General features: G+C 34.4%; 2 protein-coding genes across 2 annotated transcripts in view; both read right to left on the reverse strand.

Moving 5' to 3' along the window:
- The window catches only part of LOC107023891 (putative ABC1 protein At2g40090), a 15,323-nt gene extending 4,800 nt beyond the window's left edge, over positions 1-10,523 (reverse strand). Inside the window, exons 1-8 of the mRNA XM_015224728.1 lie at positions 10,258-10,523; positions 9,085-9,239; positions 8,818-8,943; positions 8,581-8,676; positions 8,400-8,500; positions 4,556-4,592; positions 2,807-3,025; positions 1,568-1,679 (exon numbers count right to left, since the gene is read on the reverse strand). Coding sequence (XP_015080214.1) covers positions 1,568-1,679; positions 2,807-3,025; positions 4,556-4,592; positions 8,400-8,500; positions 8,581-8,676; positions 8,818-8,943; positions 9,085-9,239; positions 10,258-10,441 — 1,030 coding nt within the window. The 5' untranslated portion in view covers positions 10,442-10,523. The remainder of the gene's footprint in view (positions 1-1,567; positions 1,680-2,806; positions 3,026-4,555; positions 4,593-8,399; positions 8,501-8,580; positions 8,677-8,817; positions 8,944-9,084; positions 9,240-10,257) is intronic.
- Positions 10,524-13,326: 2,803 nt separating this feature from the next.
- Positions 13,327-17,805, reverse strand: LOC107021626. The gene is made up of 3 exons (XM_015222321.2): positions 17,697-17,805; positions 14,680-14,781; positions 13,327-13,886 (listed from the first exon to the last, which is right to left on the reverse strand). Exons 2-3 carry the CDS (start codon positions 14,777-14,779, stop codon positions 13,747-13,749), a joined length of 240 nt encoding a protein of 79 aa, XP_015077807.1. The 5' UTR covers positions 14,780-14,781; positions 17,697-17,805; the 3' UTR covers positions 13,327-13,746.
- Between the last annotated feature and the right edge of the window lie 376 nt (positions 17,806-18,181).

An 18,181-nucleotide genomic window follows, 5' to 3' on the forward strand; every position in this document is an offset into this window, starting at 1 on the left:
ATTTGGTTGGTTTTATGTATTATTCGATATATATTGCTTTCTATTTTGAGTTGGCCGATGATACCTACTCAGTACTTGTGTTTTGTACTGACCCCTACTTGTATTTGTTTTTCTTTGTTATTTCTGGAGTGCAGCAAACGTGCCATCGTCTTCAACTCGTCCTCAACTCTAGCCAGTCTTCATCACGTCAGATTTCAGGGTGAGCTATTGTCCCTGGCTCGGACTGGATTTTCTCTCATTCACGTCTTGATGCCTTGAAGTTCTGGCATGGACTAGCCGTTCATTTATTTTAGCTTCTTAGATACTCTTAGATTTAGTAATTTGAGGATAGATGTTCTTGTGGTGATGACTTCCAGATTTTGGTGATAATAGTTGATAAATTTTAGAATGTTTATTTATTGGTTTTATTAATAAGATTTTGAGTCTTCCGCATTATGTTGGGGTTTAGATTGGTTGGTTCGCTCACATAAGAGGATAAATGTGGGTGCCACTCGCGGCTCATTTTGGGTCGTGACATTTAACTTACCTCCAAGTTATTCAAAAGGCTTTTGAACAAACACAACCATTTTTGGGGCTTGACCAACCCACTTTGGTATTAGGATTGCTCAGGTTTTGGGCATCCGCTCAACAACTGACTTTGGGTATGGTTATTTATTTCCAGAAATTTGATCCACCCACCCCCAAATGAAAAAAAAAAGTCTTTTTTTCCATGTAGCTCCCTACATTTATTAAGTGCTCTTTTGCTAATTTTTCCTACTGATTGTCCAGACTTTATGGCCAGGCAGTCCCTTTCCCCTCCCCTCCCCTTCTATTCAATTCATATGGTCAACAAAAAGATTCTCTTCTGCTTTTTGCCTAAGTTGGTTGCACATGAAAATGTTCAGATGATATTTCTCATGAATTTTAACCAACATCTCCAGTAATAATTTTTCAAAAGTTTTATGACACAAACCTAAATACAAACGTTTTTCAAATCCAAATCGTTTTTATACTAAATCCAAACACACACAATTGTTTCTGGAAACCAAATCCAAGATCAATTCTTTCTAAACAAATCCCACAACCAAATCCAAATGGAACCATATTTAGCTTCTCATTCAAACTATATCTTGACCTATAAGAATTGTATTTTCATTAGGTGAAATATCTGCAATAAGCAGTGGTGACCGGTGGGTGGAGATAGGCCCCCCCTACAGTACACCCATCCATGCCCACCTTATTTCCATCCTTCAAGATGGCTCACGTGCATCAAATTGACATAGTTTCAACTCCCTAACCTATATGCAGGCAGACACAGAAAACAGAAAATTATTTACCTGAGGTATGGTTGGTGGTGTAACTGATATAAACCAACAACTGCGAGCAATTTGCCTCATGATACATATAAGATATTTCAAGTTTCAACATGGGATAATTGAATTACAGATTTTCCACTAAAGCAAAAAGAAAAGTCAACTTTCAGCAATATCGAAATTTAACTTGAAATTCCTTGAATAGACAGCAAGTTTTACCATCCAACTCCATCAAGAAACAAAAAACATTAACACGATAGAGATGAAAGAATTACCAAATATGCTCCTACGACCAGAAGGCGAAGGGCGGACTAGAAGGTTTGCAGCATGTGGATCACAATGCACAAAACCATGTTTGAACATCATTTGCGCAAAAGTCTCACTAACCTACATAAGTGGTATAATGATCATTTAATTATCACTTCAATTGAGAAGTATAAAACTATATCACAGAAACTAACACCTATTGATTCACATTTTTTGAAAGAATGTCATGACATGGACATCTATGCAAAAACAACAGAAATCAAATGGAATGTTCAATGTTGAGTAATGATTAACCAGCATGGTCCTTGACTCAAGTCATGAAATACCCCAGTAAGGCTACAATGTGAAATAGCATGATAGCCTAAATGAGTGACAAAGTCAATACACAGGTACCTGTTGAAGCTAAACTCACTCATTCTCTAACTCACCTATTTGAACATTGGAATAGATAAGTAGTGGTGGAGCCAGGATTTCACAAGGGGGTTTCAGAATTTGAAGAAGTAAACACACTCTAGGATCAACATCTACTATATATATACACAAAGATAATTTTAACCTTCTATATACAGTGTTATTTTTTCCCAATGAACCCCCTTGCCCCCACTTGGTTCCGCCCCTGCTGATAAGGTGGGCTATAACCTTGGGACATTAAGCATTCAAAAAAACATGACCAATATCCATATTGCATATACCAAAAATGAAAGCTATAAACCTCCTTAACCAAGGATACTATGAAAGCTTGTCATTATCACATAATCTAAGTTGCTCGGACTCGGGTGCGGTTGTACGATACGGGTGTAAATCTAGAGGTCGGATTTTTCATGGTCTAATTTTTAAGATTACGCGACATGGATCCATGTATGAATACGGGTGCGGGTATTCGCCTAAAAATGATTAAAATATCTAAGAATAGAGGTATAAATCCTAAATTAGGAGATATTATATGGAGAATTCGAGGAGAATCCGGGAAGGAGATTAAAGGGAAAGGAGTGACATAGGAATTTCTATAGAAAAGGTATTCCATTTTCTTCAATTTCACCTTTGCTTTTGCATTGATAACCGAAATCATTAAAATATTATCCAGGTTTCCCCCATCAATTATGGTAAAAGTACCCAAAATCTGTTGACTAAATCGTACACGGAACCCACACCCACACCCATGTCGTGTCGACACAGATTCGGCACCAAAAGTGAAGAGTCCGAGCAACTTAGCACATGATGTCTTAATGTTGAAGTAAACAACTTACCAACTTTACAACATCACTTGGCTGAATTCCAAGCCTTTGGATGCTCTTCAGGTCATTTACTTGTGCAGCCTCCATATATTCCATGGTTAACAGCTTTGAAGTGCTTAAATTCCAATACACCTTTGGTGCATAAACGTAGTCTGCAATATGAGGAGACAGCTTCCGAAAGTTATCCATACATTTTACGCTGTTTTTGGCCTCAACCAAGAAATCTAGTTCCTGATAGACATCATATAACTTATCAAATTTTGTCATGTCAATCGTGAAAATAAAATGTATGACAAGCATAAATATCACAATAAAAGAAAATAATGCCCCCAAAATACAGAAATTAATGAACAGCAGTACCTTGAAAGTGGAAACAAATCTTGAACATTTCTTAATAATGTATAAAGCAGATTATTGACTATAAGTAGAAGAAAATTAAAAGAGCAAGCTTAAGAGAAATTAGCTGCAGAAAACAAGATGGTTTCTGCCACTTGTAGATATCATCTGCAATCACCAAACAGACTAAAGAAGTGTCCTATGTTCATATACCATCACAACATATTCTACATGTTGCATGCTTTCCTTGCATCTATGAATGGTAAACTATTCCATGAATACATGCTAGATTAACTTTTGTGCAAGCAGGTGGTAGAAAGAAAAGTACAGCATCGGCTTGGTCTATGAAAGTTCAAGACCTCATAAGATGAGAATGAAATCTCATATATTTATAACATTAAAACATGAAAATGGATGTTCTCTGACAACTTTCAGGGAATAAGTGAAATACAATTTCGATTAATTTAATCTGTAATCTCTTAAAGAAACACAGTGATATTTAAAAAAACCATATTTGCAGACAAAATTGACTCGCATTCTCCGCTTACAAAATTGTAATCGTTATTAACTACTAATATGTTTTGCATAAGATTGTCATGCATCTGGTAATTCAAGGATTATGCCTACTTTCAGAATGTTAAAACTCTAAGCATTTCAACTGATAGTTAAAGTTTTTAGGACATATATTAGAGAAGTACATTGAATAAGTTTTCAGAAGCTTATTTTGCAAAAAGCTCTAACAAACTGTTTTGTATAATTTATTTGTGATTTGAGAGAGTTATCTTTTGCTTATGAAAAATAAGTAGTTATGCTTTGACAGTTCCCTCGAAAATCCTTTTAAAAGACTCTCGCGGACAAAAAAATCACAAATCTTCAAGGAAGCTATAGATATCAAAACACATCCGCTGCATCCACAAACTTTTTCCAAAAAAAGTTTTCAAAACTCTATTCAAGTGTCTCTAATTTACTTTAAGGGGGACCTACCAAAGAAAATTTTCTTTTCAATGTGGAGAAATTTTAAACACTGAAACAGGAACCAGCTAGGAGAATAATTTCTCCGTATGTACAGGAGAAGGGAAATCCCGTGTACAATCTGTACAAAAATATAAAAGTCTCCCACAAATATATGACTTTGAAAAGGAACAATCATATGTATATAGGTATTAATGACCGCACCAAAATGTTCAAGAAACAAAAAAATTCCAGCACATGGGGACAAGGGTTCTCAATGCTTTCTCAAGATGCAAGTTTAGACGACATCGAGATCAAAGGAGCTAGAAGACACAAGAAAAGTTGGAAACTTAATAAAAAGTCTGTCGTAGAAACATGGAGTGCTCACAGAATTGAGCACCCATCATGGATAAGTGAAATGGAGAGCAGTCAAAAATTGATACTAGGACAATCTGACTGAGTTTCAGTAGCTACCTTAGGTATACTTTCACGAACTTCAGCAATCAACCACCTGCATTCTTCAAAAGGTTGGATCAGAAACCAAAGCTAGACCAGAGTAAATTAAAATAGGAACTAGACATTGCATCATGAGTATTCTTGAACCCATTTAGAATTAAAGGTTTAGTTTTTACTTTGAAGCACAAATCTGATAAATGCAATATACTATATTTCTATATACAATTAAAGGAAAAATGTCACAGTATTGTATTTCTACAGAAGATGGTAGATATTGGTTTACACAATACACACATGCACACACACACAAATGACTCAAATTCAGATTGGTATTGGAACATTGGCTCGTTGCATATCCTCGATGTGATCATGTGAATTGAGAAACTAGAGTGGAAAAACAGAAAAGTAATATGCAACTGACAATTTGGTGGACCTAGACTTGGAAGCTAACATATATAGTCTGTAGCCCGTGGAAGACAATTGTAACAACCCATACCCTAGATAGACCAAAATTCAGATTTTCCAGAACTGCAGGTGCCATCTAATGGATCGTAGTGAAGACCACGGTCCGTCGATCTTGGTCCACAGAAAACTCAAAGATCCCAAACGACAGCCAGGACATACGGATCGTAGGTAGGACCACGGTCCGTGGACCAAGTCCGTCGATCATGGTCCATAAACCCATTCTCTGAACCAAACGACGAAGGAACAAGACGGACCGTAGGTGGGACCACGGTCCGTTGATCATGGTCCATAAACCCACTCTCTAAACCAAACGACGAAGGAACAGGACGAACAGTAGATAGGACAACGCTCCATGGACCAGGTCCGTCGAATCTTGGTCCAAGACGACGGCCAGGACCTACGGACCGTATTTAGGACCACGGTCCGTGGACCAGGTCCGTCGATCACTCCAACGCAGTTAATTTAGGGGTCTTTTCCTATTTCGTTTAACCCCTAAGCTACGTCGTTTAGACCCTAAATTATGAGGTTTAATTCAGTTTAAGCCTCGAAACATAATTAAAACTTACCTAAGTCAAATCATTAATTAAAACTTAGAAAATTAGAAGCAAGAAAGGAGAAAAAGGTCAAGAACCCTAATTCAAGAACGCATCAAGGTTCCATCGGTTGCAGCCCTGAAATTCAAAGATTTCTCCGTGGATTTCATCACCAGGTATGTGGGATTTCACTAGTGGGTTCCTTTCACCCATTGGGTCCCTAGTTTTCAATCAGATTTTTGATTCTCATATCATGATTAGACCTAGGGTTTCTAGAACTTCAACAGAATATCATGAATAAGTTAGTTATATGTTCCAAATCAGATTACCATGTTATTACTCAGGCTATCGCATGAATTTCAGAACCTAGCTATCTATTTCTTTAATTGTTGAACTACACATGCTAGGTCAGATATTTCGGTACTTCAGTTATACATGACTCAGTTATTAATGCATTATTATTAGATTAATTGTTGCATTCTCAGTTTGCATGTTCAGTTTTGAGCTATCCAGTGTTACATAAATTCAATCACAATATGTTAATCACTTAATTCATTGGGAGTAGCATAATACTGAGTTAGACTAGGGTTTAGCGTACCCAAATACTCCCAGAACTACTAGCCAAGTAGGTTGTAAGTCCCCTCTGTGGGCATCAGTTTAGTGATCATGTCAACATGCCTTTATACCTCTGGCAGGGTATATTGGGTCCTCTCGATAGGGCGTATACATTGAACTCCACATTTAGCTCATGTGGTTTTATTATCAGTTATTAGTAACTCCCACAGTTCAGTCAGACTCTATTGCATTGACCATATTTACAGTCCAGTTAGTATTCAGTCTCAGCATGTCATAAATTTGGTCATTGCATCCAGTTAGCTCAAAATTCAGTACATCATGTTCAGAATATTATAGTTGCTTTTGTGCTTGTTCAGTTATGTTTTATTTCAGCTTTATTCTATCCTACATGCTCAGTACCTTCCGAGAACTAACGCATACGTGTGCTACATCTTCTCGTGATGTAGGTTCAGGTTTTCAGCATCCAGGTCACGCTTAGATCGATTCTTGATCTCCAGTTCAGCAGAATCAGTGGTGAATCCTCATTCTCCGAGGACAAGATTCATGAGTTCCTTTCAGTCTTTTAGTTTCACTTTTTCTAGACTTAGCTGGGGCTTGTCCCAACATTTCTAGTCAGTTAGAGACTTATTTCAGACATAGCTAGTTTCAGCTTAGTATTAAGTTAAGATTTTCTTTATATTAAACTCATCAGCTTTTCAAATATCTCAGTTATAGTATACGGGTATTCCCCATATTTTCATTTTAATTATGGTTTAACTTCCGTATCAGTTTATTATCTTTAGTATGTTCATGATCATGCAAGCAGGGTTAGCTTGGGATCACTTGTGGTCCTAGGTCCCGTGTCCGCGTCTCGTGGGTAGCTCGAGGCATGACAACAATGACATGCACATTAAGAAGGGAAAAATTTATTTGTCCATTTGTAACCTTTTTTTTTATCTTCTTAAGTTGAAATTTGGTTCTAAAAGTTAAATATATGTTAAAATTAAGCGGGTCAAATTGGGTAGGTCACGACTCAACTCGATTTTAAGCCCTAAGTAAACTTGGATCGGTCATGACTCAACCCGAATTCTATTTCAACCCATTTTAATATCTCCAATTTCAACCCAACCCCCCCATTTGACAATTGACACCCCTAGTAAAAAGTAAAAGTATTCATAGGAAAAAATACGTAATGATAAACTTAGACCCTATAGGAAGATGAACATGAAGTGAGTCTTACTAGGATTATGGTACCTAAATAAAGACAATATTGAATCTATGTTTGAATTTTCAAGAAAATGACATGATATAAAGTAGTAATACAGAACTAAAGATAAGTTGAAATGGAGGAGCTGAAAGGCATAATATATTTGGTGAATTTAGCTCCTTAAGACGAATGAAGATGAAATGAGATATAATGGGACTGTGGTGCCTATATGTAGACAATTCATGGCATGATATGACAATGTAACAAGTGAAATAAGAGCGACAGCAGTAATGTGATATGGAAATGTAATGCGATATACAGACACCTAACTAAGTGAAAGGCAGGTCAACAAATCAGTATTAAGGCCAAAAATGTTGTTTTGAGGTGCGAATGTTAGGCCTATGAGGCTGTAACGTATTAACAAGATAAACGTCACATAAATGCACAGGTTAGGATGAATGTACAACTAGATTACATCTTATAGAGGGTGGAACTAGCATGCATCAAAGATTAAATGAGAGAAGACATCTGAAAACCATATACTACGTAGTTGAAGGCGTTAGAAGGGACACAGTGAATCTAAAATCACATAAAGAAAACATCTTCTAACAGACCTTAAGCCTCTCAAAATGATGCGGACTTAGCAAACCATACAACATAACAGAACAAAGGATCCGTATTGCAAATAAAGAGTGACTAGTTGTTGTTGTTACAGTTACATTAGGTCAAGTATTTGTCAAGGGACTTTATTCTAAAGAGAGACCTGCATGTCCATATAGAGAAAAGTTTGAGACGAAAACACTACCTTTTTTAAAAAATATTGGTGAGATGGACCTAATAAAGTAGAATACATATGAAAGGATTCAGATGACAGACCACAACTAATTTGGGATTGAGTAGTAGATTGCTATCGAGTGATTGATGTACATGATGCTAAGTTCATAATACTCTCTTGGGGAAAAGTAACAATAGGGAACATTATCCACCGAGTTTTGAACCATCCCTCACTGTTTCTAGAATTTCAAGTTACAAAAGAAATACTCTCTCTGGAATAACTTTTTAGAAGTTTATCGAACTTGGTGAAAAGGAGAATATTTCTAACCTGTAATCAAAGGAAGGAAAAAATCGATGCAATGTGTTCACTATCAACTCCACAGTTGCATAATCTGCTGCAGCAGTATCTGTCATATGTGTGTGCTGAACCTGCAATTAGCAAAATAAGAGTGCTATAAGTTTTGGAAAATTCTCCACTACCAATTTATAACAATATCAACATTTAGGACCTTGACAGCAACTTTTTGCCCATCACGCATTCGAGCAACGTGGACTTGAGCAAGAGAAGCACTTGCTATTGGTATCGGATCAAATTCATCAAAGATCTGTAGACAAAAGTTCTAATTCAGTTGATCGCGCAACAATGCAACTAAGTCCAAGGATATATAAGCCATATATTCATCAAATTGACTTTATGTTAAACCAAATCATTGCTTTTGAGGAGAATCCAATAAATTAAGACATACTTCATCAGGTGCACCTCCAAGCTCTTTCTTCACAACTTCATGCACTTGATCATAAGAAGAATGAGGACATCTATTTAACATTGATTCCCTCATAATACGGACATACTCTTCAGGTACTAAGTACTCCTGAGAAAAAACAAAGGTCAAGTTGGATAAGCCCAAAGTATTGGGCAGTTACTTGTAGAAGCGAGAGTCTCCTTGTGCCTTGAACAAATATAAATATGACACAATTATCTATACAATAACCTAAGGAGAGAAGTTGCAAACCAGCTGTCCTAAATGTTGACCAAGCTTAATATAAATTCCACCATTTCTGAAACAAAGTTCTTCTAGCCTGCGTGCACCCCTCATGTGAACTTCATGTTTGGCTTTTGCTCTCTCTGCACTACCTTCTGGCAGTCCCCAGAGTGAATATTCATAATCTAACAACAAGTCACAATTGGATCATCTCTTAGTATATTAAAAAGCACTTCTCATTTTAAAAAATCCTATATTATCACATAAAGGGGCAGTATTAGGAACACAAAAATTTCCCTAACATTACTCAGTAATGGCACAACACAGAAATAAGAACAACACCTCAAATGTTCTGTACTGCTTTTAATAAGTAGAATAAGTTTTAAGCGAGCATTGTGATTTTGGCCCTATTAGCTTGATTCAATAGGTGAGCATTTTGAATTGAATAGATAGACCCTCAGCTTAAAGTAAAGCATTTCCAAGCAGTTTGAAAAGGAATGCAAAAATGAGAGCATTAACAACAACAAAATAGTGTGAAATGGAGAGCAGTACAACAACATACAACAAAAAAACAGTAATGACAACAAATTAATGTGATAACCAAAGAACAAAAAGCACAAGTGATAACTGAAATTTAAGAACAAGAAACTATGAAATGCTAATACAACAGGTAAGAAATAAGGTCCAAGTACGACTATCAAGCATATCCTGCAGAAAACGAGAGAATCTTCAACTACCAACTAACCCTCTACCCAAATCTGTGACCTCCAAACTCTCCTAAGGTCATGTCCTCAACAAGCTCATTTATATAATCACCATTCGTTTTGATTCAGTTTGACAGAATTTCTGACTTTCAATATGCAAGACTCAATAAATTATTGTCCATGACTAGGCCAATGTTGCAAGGGACAAAGCACTTTAGCCCCACAAAAATAATTAGCTCAACAAGATCATACCAAAATTGGATAAAAGTGAAACTAAGAGTCCCATGTTCTTAAACATTACATCAACTGATCAAGCACCATTCATAAACTAACAGGGGTTCGAATTTTCAAAAGACCACATGTCTAAACTAAGTTACAATTATAGAGAGAAAAATATAAAGATCCAGAATCGATTAATATAAATAAAGTTGTACTTTTCTAGCCATGGCTACAAGCAGGGGAAAAACATTAAAAAGGATAGATTCTCAGGTTAGCATACCGAAGGCAATGGTGGCAGCAGTGACGGAATCGCGATAGAGACGGAGAGGGACATTTGTGCAAAGCTTAAGGGCCATGGCTGGGTCGTCGGAGCTGGCAATTGTGGCCGCCGCTGCTCCACCACCAAGGGTGGTGGTGGCCACTAACAGCTTGGTTGTGGCGCGCCACATAGACCTGCCAGCCATTATTTTTCCGACCCCTCCTGGAGGATTTGGATTTTGACGAACAAGGTAGAGAAATGGAGAAGGTAAATGCTACTACCCCTTCTCCTATATTCTATTACCAACGTAGCCCACCTACTTTTACGCATTTTTGTCCTTACGTTTAATGCTCACTCCAACTGCCTAACTTCCCGTTCACCGTTTAGATAAAAAAAATGATTTTATTTGAATTTAATTTGACTTTAAAATTTTAAAAATTGGTAGTATTTGATTTAGTTTTTATTTTTTCAAAAAGAATTAAAGAAATGATTGAATTGAACTGATAAATTATATACATATGTTTGTTATTATACATATATAATATATTATTAGTATAAATAATTTAAAATAACATAAGTTTTCATCAGAATTTATTTATGAGAGCAAAAATGTTTAAGACGAGAATATTTATGTTAGTGATTTTATTTATATAAGTGTCTATGACAATTTTCGTTAAGATTAAAATGTCACTGTCTCTTTGTTCTAGACTGAAATGATGAATCTTGAAGTTTTATTCTTGGTAAATTTGGTGATAAAAAGTTCTACAATGTCAATCGTTTTAATTATATTCCATTTTGAATGAATTATTGTTTCTTTCTCTCTTTTGAATGAAACATTTTTTCATTTGTATATGATTAATAAGTGAATAACCAAATTAATAAATAAATAAATAAAAGTAATTTTGTTTAGCAACATATGTGTGCTTTAAATTTTTCTTTCATAAATTTTCTTCTTAATTCGAGTATACTTTCTCTTTTCACTATTAATTGTCATATATTTCATTTTTAGAGTCAAATTTTAAAAATTTTAACTATCATTTTACGATATATTTTTTCATCATATTGATATGCAAAAAATTGCAATGTATAGCACTTTTCATATAGCTTTTAAATATCTAAATTTTTTTGTTTAAAATATCGAATCAATGTAATCTAGCTTAACTTTAAAAACTAGTCAAATTAACTTTCGAAAAGCGCAACATGACAAATAAAATAGATAGATGAAATAGCTAGTAACGTATTTCTTGAACAGAGATGATTTATGCCTCTTTGTAATATATTTGATCACCAAAAATAATGGCAGTTTTTGAATATCTAAATTTTTTTGTTTAAAATATCGAATCAATGTAATCTACTTTAACTTTAAAAAATGGTCGAATTAACTTTCGAAAAGCGTAACATGACAAATTAAAATAGACAAATGAAATAGTTAGTAATGTATTTCTTGAACAGAGATGATTTAGGCCTCTTTGTAATGTATTTGATCACCAAAAATGATGGGCATCACTTTGACATATCAAGTTGATCTTGAGGAAGAACATCTCTTGATGACTTGATATTTTTTATCAATACTCAAGAGTAAATAGGACATTGAATACACCTTTGCATTTAGTTTTTTCCTTCTTTTTTTTGTTTTTTTAAAAATAAATTAATTATTATATCATAAAAAAATTACTTAAATTTATTACAAATAAATATTTTATTAATGGAGGATCATTTATAACAAAAACTGTTCATATTTAGAAACATATTAACGGACTTGTTCTACCTCTTCTCTCTTTTGCAATTTTAATGGATTTTTAGGAATCTAATTTTTATGATTTGGTTTATTTTTTGTATTCCTCGATTCTATATTCAAATATAGTCACCCTTTCTAAAAATGTCTTTGTAATTCTTTGTATCATTCAATGCTTGCATCTCAAACAAATTACATTCAGAATAAAACTATATTTCGTAGCTTAATTGTATTTTAAAGTGTATTATGTTAAATATATAATTTGTATCACGCCATTTAAATTGTATTCTATGCAACTTTCAAATTCAAAACCATTCAATCATTCACGATGCAAATAGACTACATTCAAAGTAAAAATGTATATCGAAACTTAATTGTATTCTAAAGTGTATTATGTTTAATATACAATTTGTATCACATTATCTAAATCATAGTCTAGGCAACTGCGTATTTGAAACTTCCTACATAAAAATTCATGTCCTTTTCTATCTTTCAATTTTTGTATCAAAAACAAATTGAATTCAAAATAAAACTTTCAATTGTTGTATTCCAAATAAATTGAATTTGAAATAAAACTTCCAATTGTTGTATCTAGAACAAATTAAATCCGGATAGATTTTCTATTGATCCAATTTTGTATTCAAAATAACTTCACTAATATCAATCTTAATTTGTCCAGCAAAAGTACTGATCAATCGACTTGAATCTGAAAAAAAAAAAGGAAGATTATCAATGGAGAATTAAAATCAAGAATAATTATCAGTCGTAAATTGAGTTTGAAGTATAAGCAATTGGAGTGGGTGAATCCCCCAACCCCATAAAAACCTTCTAGTGAATTGATTATCATATTTAAGACTGAGTCATCAGCCAATTTGTGAAGTGGTTTTGCAACAACTAAGAAAAGTGGAAGGTCTGGGATTTGCTTCCCACTATAGAAGTAAACTCCATTTTAACTTTGAGCTTATGGAATATAGCATTAGGTTATTTCTTATGGAACCTTATGCTAAATATATATTTGGGGAAAATTTTGAACATTACCATTAATAACAATAAAAGCAAACACCTAAAAAGCAACTAATCCCACACCCAGTAAAGCTTTAAAATGGGAGCTGAGCCTCAGATGTAGCATCTAATTAAATACACAGTTCTGAATGCAAAAATCATCTACACCTATGAGTTTTCCAACTTGAGTATACCAATTTGCATTTGTTAGAACGAAAATTGCTAGAAAAATTGCAGCTCGAAAATCCTTACTAGCTATGTTGGTGCCACACCTGTGTTGGGTTCTCCTTTGGTGAATCCAACACACACCCCTCGACAGTTTTGAAGAGTCCTAACCATGTAGCTTACTAGTATAAAAATTGAAACATGATAAGCTTGATTATTGAGAATGAACACAATCCTCCACAAACACTACGGACACAAGAAATTTAAATAGCTCTGAACCTTGAGACTTGCATATCTTAGAATTGTTTTCTAGTTCTACTAGCTGTTGGAGACTAGGAGCAGTACAATCTCAGTATCTTTACAAGAGGATCAAGGGAGATCTTCAAAATCATATGTTTACACGAGGATCAGTGAAGATCCTGGCTTAATTGGAGGTAAGTTGGAAAAAAACAATAACTTCTGAGGCGACAACAGGGCATAAACCAAGCAGAGATAGCTAAAGCGCATGAACCACCTATGTTTGCAGCACGTCTCTGATTAATCCGATAGGTCACAACAGGGTTGATGTTGCAAGATGTAAGGCATACCATATACACATTACAGTTAAATCAATGGCCTTGCATATCAAGCGTCTCATCTAAACGTTTCACTCTTTCAATTCCATCACTAATCAAGAACCGAATTCTCTGCTTGTCATTGCAATTCCTATTATTCTCCATCTCTTGTCTTATAATCTGCCTCAAATCAGCTGCAAACGGAAAGGGTCCAATTGAAGTCATTGAACACTAAATAAACAACATATTTGAAAAGAGAAAAAGCCTTACACCTAGAACAATTTTCAGAAAGCCTGAACCATTAGAAAGTAGTAAAAGAAAAAATTCATGGGATAAAGAACAAAATAAAATACTCTATGGCTGATAATTAGAGAAGTATGACGGATATGGATAGAAACAACATTTTGATTCACTCTTCATTTCAACATCTCTGCAAAACTGTTATCTATACAAATTTTTGACGCAATAATGTACTAACATTTCTTTTTTTGACATATTAAGAACTGACTGTTGAGTTCTTAATATAGATTAGCAAAGGCCAGGGTTGCAATGACAAAAGGATACGAACAATTTCTCGGGAAGCCCATTTACCAAGTAGTATTTCACAAGTAGTGACATATAGTTACATCTCAGTGTTTCATTGATGGACTCTCATCATGAAATTCTCTCTAGTTCCGTAGTAACTTATTAGTGGCTAGATTTAGCAGACACTGCAGGCTTCCTCTTTTCGACTTTATACACAAGTTCAATGGCTCAGTCAACCAAAAGTGTAAACTTTTAACGCATTGGCAAATGAGTTGATCAAACTATATGATTGCAATAACAACTCACACACAGGAAGAACCCAAAGAGCAGAAAGCACAAAATAACAAAATGTGTCAAACATCCTTGTTATCTCAATTAGTTTAACTTAACAAAGTACAGTAGTAGATTCACCACGAACTAAACAACAGGAAATAGGCTCACTCGACCAAGTATATGCCTCACCTTTAGCATGAGGAGGTGCTCTCCTTGAGATTCTCAGAGCATGTCGGTACAGCTTTAGTACTCGGGCACGAACAAGGAAGTCTTCTAATGAGAGAGCCATTACTGATTCCATCCAATGAAAGGGTTTCAGTTACTCAAAGACAGTAGATTCATTCATAATATATAAACAACAAACACTGCTTCATTTGATGAATTAACAAACCAGGAAACATAACTTTATCAGTAATCATGTAGTAAAATTGAGCAAGGCAAACAGATTACTAGGAGTGGCAAAATTAGCCCATGAAACCATCACTGGCACAACCCTTCGAAGCTTGGGAGATGTACGTACCGCATATTTATTAACTTAGACCATCATGACTCGTCTAATTCAGCTTATCTAAACATTGGCTTATATGCAAGTCAAATTGTCTCATGAGAAACTTTATTTGAACTGCTTTAAAACGACTTATTTTATAATGTTATATGAAGTCGAAGTCAACAAATACTCAGTGTAGTCCCACAAGTCGGGAGGACAACTAAACAAGGCAGGACAAACTCTTAACGGGGCAGAGAAGTGGAAGATATAAATGGGGCACGGCGGGGAAAAACATGTTTTGATTATTTTTTGATGGATTTAGGGCAGGGCAGGATAGATAAGGAACAGATTTCTGATTCCTTAAGTAGGTTAGTAATATCATAAGCTAAGAAAGTTCAGCGATGGCACAATGAAGTATTATGAGTTCTTAATTTTCAAAACCACTATCCATACATATACCCCAAAATAACTAAGTGAGAGCCAAAAAATATTTAAAAAAAATTACAAGTCATGCTCCACAATTCTGTACTTTGTCAATGGAACAACTCTTTAAAATTATTGTACCTAGTAAAATACTTGAATTATGTTTCATTAGTAATGACTAATTTTGTTCTTAGTTAATTTGTTTACTACTTTTAAATGTTATGCAAGTGTGTGTAAAAATAAATGCTTTACTAATAACCGTTTGGGCCATGGATATGGAAAAAAATTCGACTAGGACTGCCACTCTCATAAATGAACACTGCAATGCACGAATCTGGATTTTTCGGGCTCCAATGCAACTACCAAACATTGGGTGGAAAAGCAAAAAAAAAAAAGAAACTAAACTTCAAATAGTAAAGAGTGAAAGAAATTGTTAAATTGACATGAAAACTTTTACATACTAACATAAAACTAACTGTTTATGCTAATTAGGAACCTTAAGGTGTTTGTATACTAGATGTTCTTCAAGTTTGAATTAATCGGGCAAAATATTTCAGATAAATTATATTACAACAATCATTCAAAATTAACAATCCAGATGAATCAATTAAAAAGATATCAAAGGCTATTAAAGAAATTAAATTGAATATTACAAAATGACAAGTAAAGAGAAAAAAAAAATTAAAACAGACTAAATGTGGCTGGGAAAAATAAGGTGGGGCGGGACAAGGGAAATTTTCAAGACATAGTAAAAGGGGCAGAACAGGCAGGATCAATATCTTAGTGGCTCAAAGCTTGCCGCACCCCACCCTACCCCAAGTGTCATCCCTAGCCACAAGTGGAATTTGGGGAGGATAGAATGTTCATAGACCTCCGCGCTACCTTAGGAGGTAGAGAAATGTTATATGAAATCATAATGAAGAAAATAAATTACTAAGTGATTAAAAATTTAGAAGAAAATAAACAAGAAGAATCAAAACATGGTAAGAATTGGACGGGATGGGTTATGACCCATGGTTTAGTCCATTTTAACCCAAACCATTTAAGCACAACGTAACCTTTGGTGGGGTCAACTTATTTATCAGCTCACCCACTAAAATTCTACTCCCCAAAAAATTCAGTCAAACCTGTCCATTTGACAGCACTATAAGTTACTATGCAAGTGGTACAAATTCGTAACACTGTATAATCACAAGAAAAGAATGACCAACAACAATTAAGCAGCAGTCTCAAGCTAGTCAGCATCTGCTATAGTGATGACAACAGGGCGGGTCCGGTACTATGGGAGGTGACTGGTGAGTGAGCTTTCTATGTGGGCTGCGGCGGATGCTAACAGATATTACAGGGCGGGGTGTTTGTGGATTGAAACAAATTGCTGAAATTTCACTGGCATCTGGACTCTAGCAAGACCCATTTGAGAAAATTTGATATTTCTTAATAAGAATCATGCCATTGTTAGTAGGATAAGGAACATACAACCTGATATTCCATAATAATGGTCAATGTTGAAATAATATGATACTTGGTAATTATCATGACTATTCAACAACATGACGAGCTCACAATTACATTTTTTACAATACAAAAGAACTTAATTCATCCAGTTTAACTATGCACAAATATGATAAGAATTAACACTTCCAGCTATTTCAACAACAGCTCCTTCTTGTCATATTTTAAGCACTAGTCTTTTCTAAACTTACTAAAAGTGTAAGGCAATTATAAAATCAATAGTATAGTCTTTTGAACAATAAAAAATATAAGGACATGAGTATTGTCCGTCCAGCTGGTACCAATATCTAAGAAAAAGCAGTCATAAAGTAGTGAATTAAGACAATTCTATTAACAACTTCAATATCATACCAACAAATCTAATTTATATGCCGGTGATTCCATGTATATATGTAAATTTTAATTCTCCACACACACTGATGTCTAAAGACATGTATGTATGTATATTAATTTGAACAAACATAAAACAGGCAAAGAGTGGAACAATAAAGTTAAAGCTAAGGGCACTGAGAACTTCAAATGTTTATAAACACATGTTCATTAGTTAATTCCTCCTTTCATCTCCAACAGCCTCACTTTTTAGAATATAGAATCAATTACATGGATAGAGCGCCACTAAGGCCCAACTCAAAATTACAAATCCTCCCAAGAACCAAAAAACCCCAAATTCAGTTCCTTCAAATATGAAAACATATACAGAAAAAAGAAAAAGAAATTCGAGCAATACGCAAAGATTAAACGAAGAACCAAAACCAGTGAGCAAAAGATGAAGGAAGATACATACATAAAAAGAAGGCAACGAGATCCGATGAAGGCGATGTAAAATGTTAATGCTGAGAGGCAATTGAACACTTGGAAGAACCTAAATAGAATATAGAATATTAAAAATATTATGTATTTATTCTTCTTTGTATGTGCATATTTTGAAATTTAATTTTACTATTGATGTAATTATAATTTAAACAGCAAAGGGTTACATTTGCTTCTAATTTTTTTTAAAGATAGGATGGTATTTATCTTTTGTTATATTTTTTTTATATATTTATTTTTACCGTTTAACTTTTGAGACTATATTTATTCTTTATTTATTAAATCTCCTTATGTGACATCTATCTGGTTCATTTTCTCCTAATTAAATTTAAATATTATTTAAACTAGTAAATCGCGCTTCACACAATATATTAATATTTTAAAAATTAAATTGAAATAAATAATATTTTACATAGATTCACAACTTCTTTTATATATCAATAAATGATATCAAAAAAA

The sequence above is a fragment of the Solanum pennellii genome, chromosome 6 (genome assembly GCF_001406875.1).
Source record: "Solanum pennellii chromosome 6, SPENNV200".
Taxonomy (NCBI): domain Eukaryota; kingdom Viridiplantae; phylum Streptophyta; class Magnoliopsida; order Solanales; family Solanaceae; genus Solanum; species Solanum pennellii.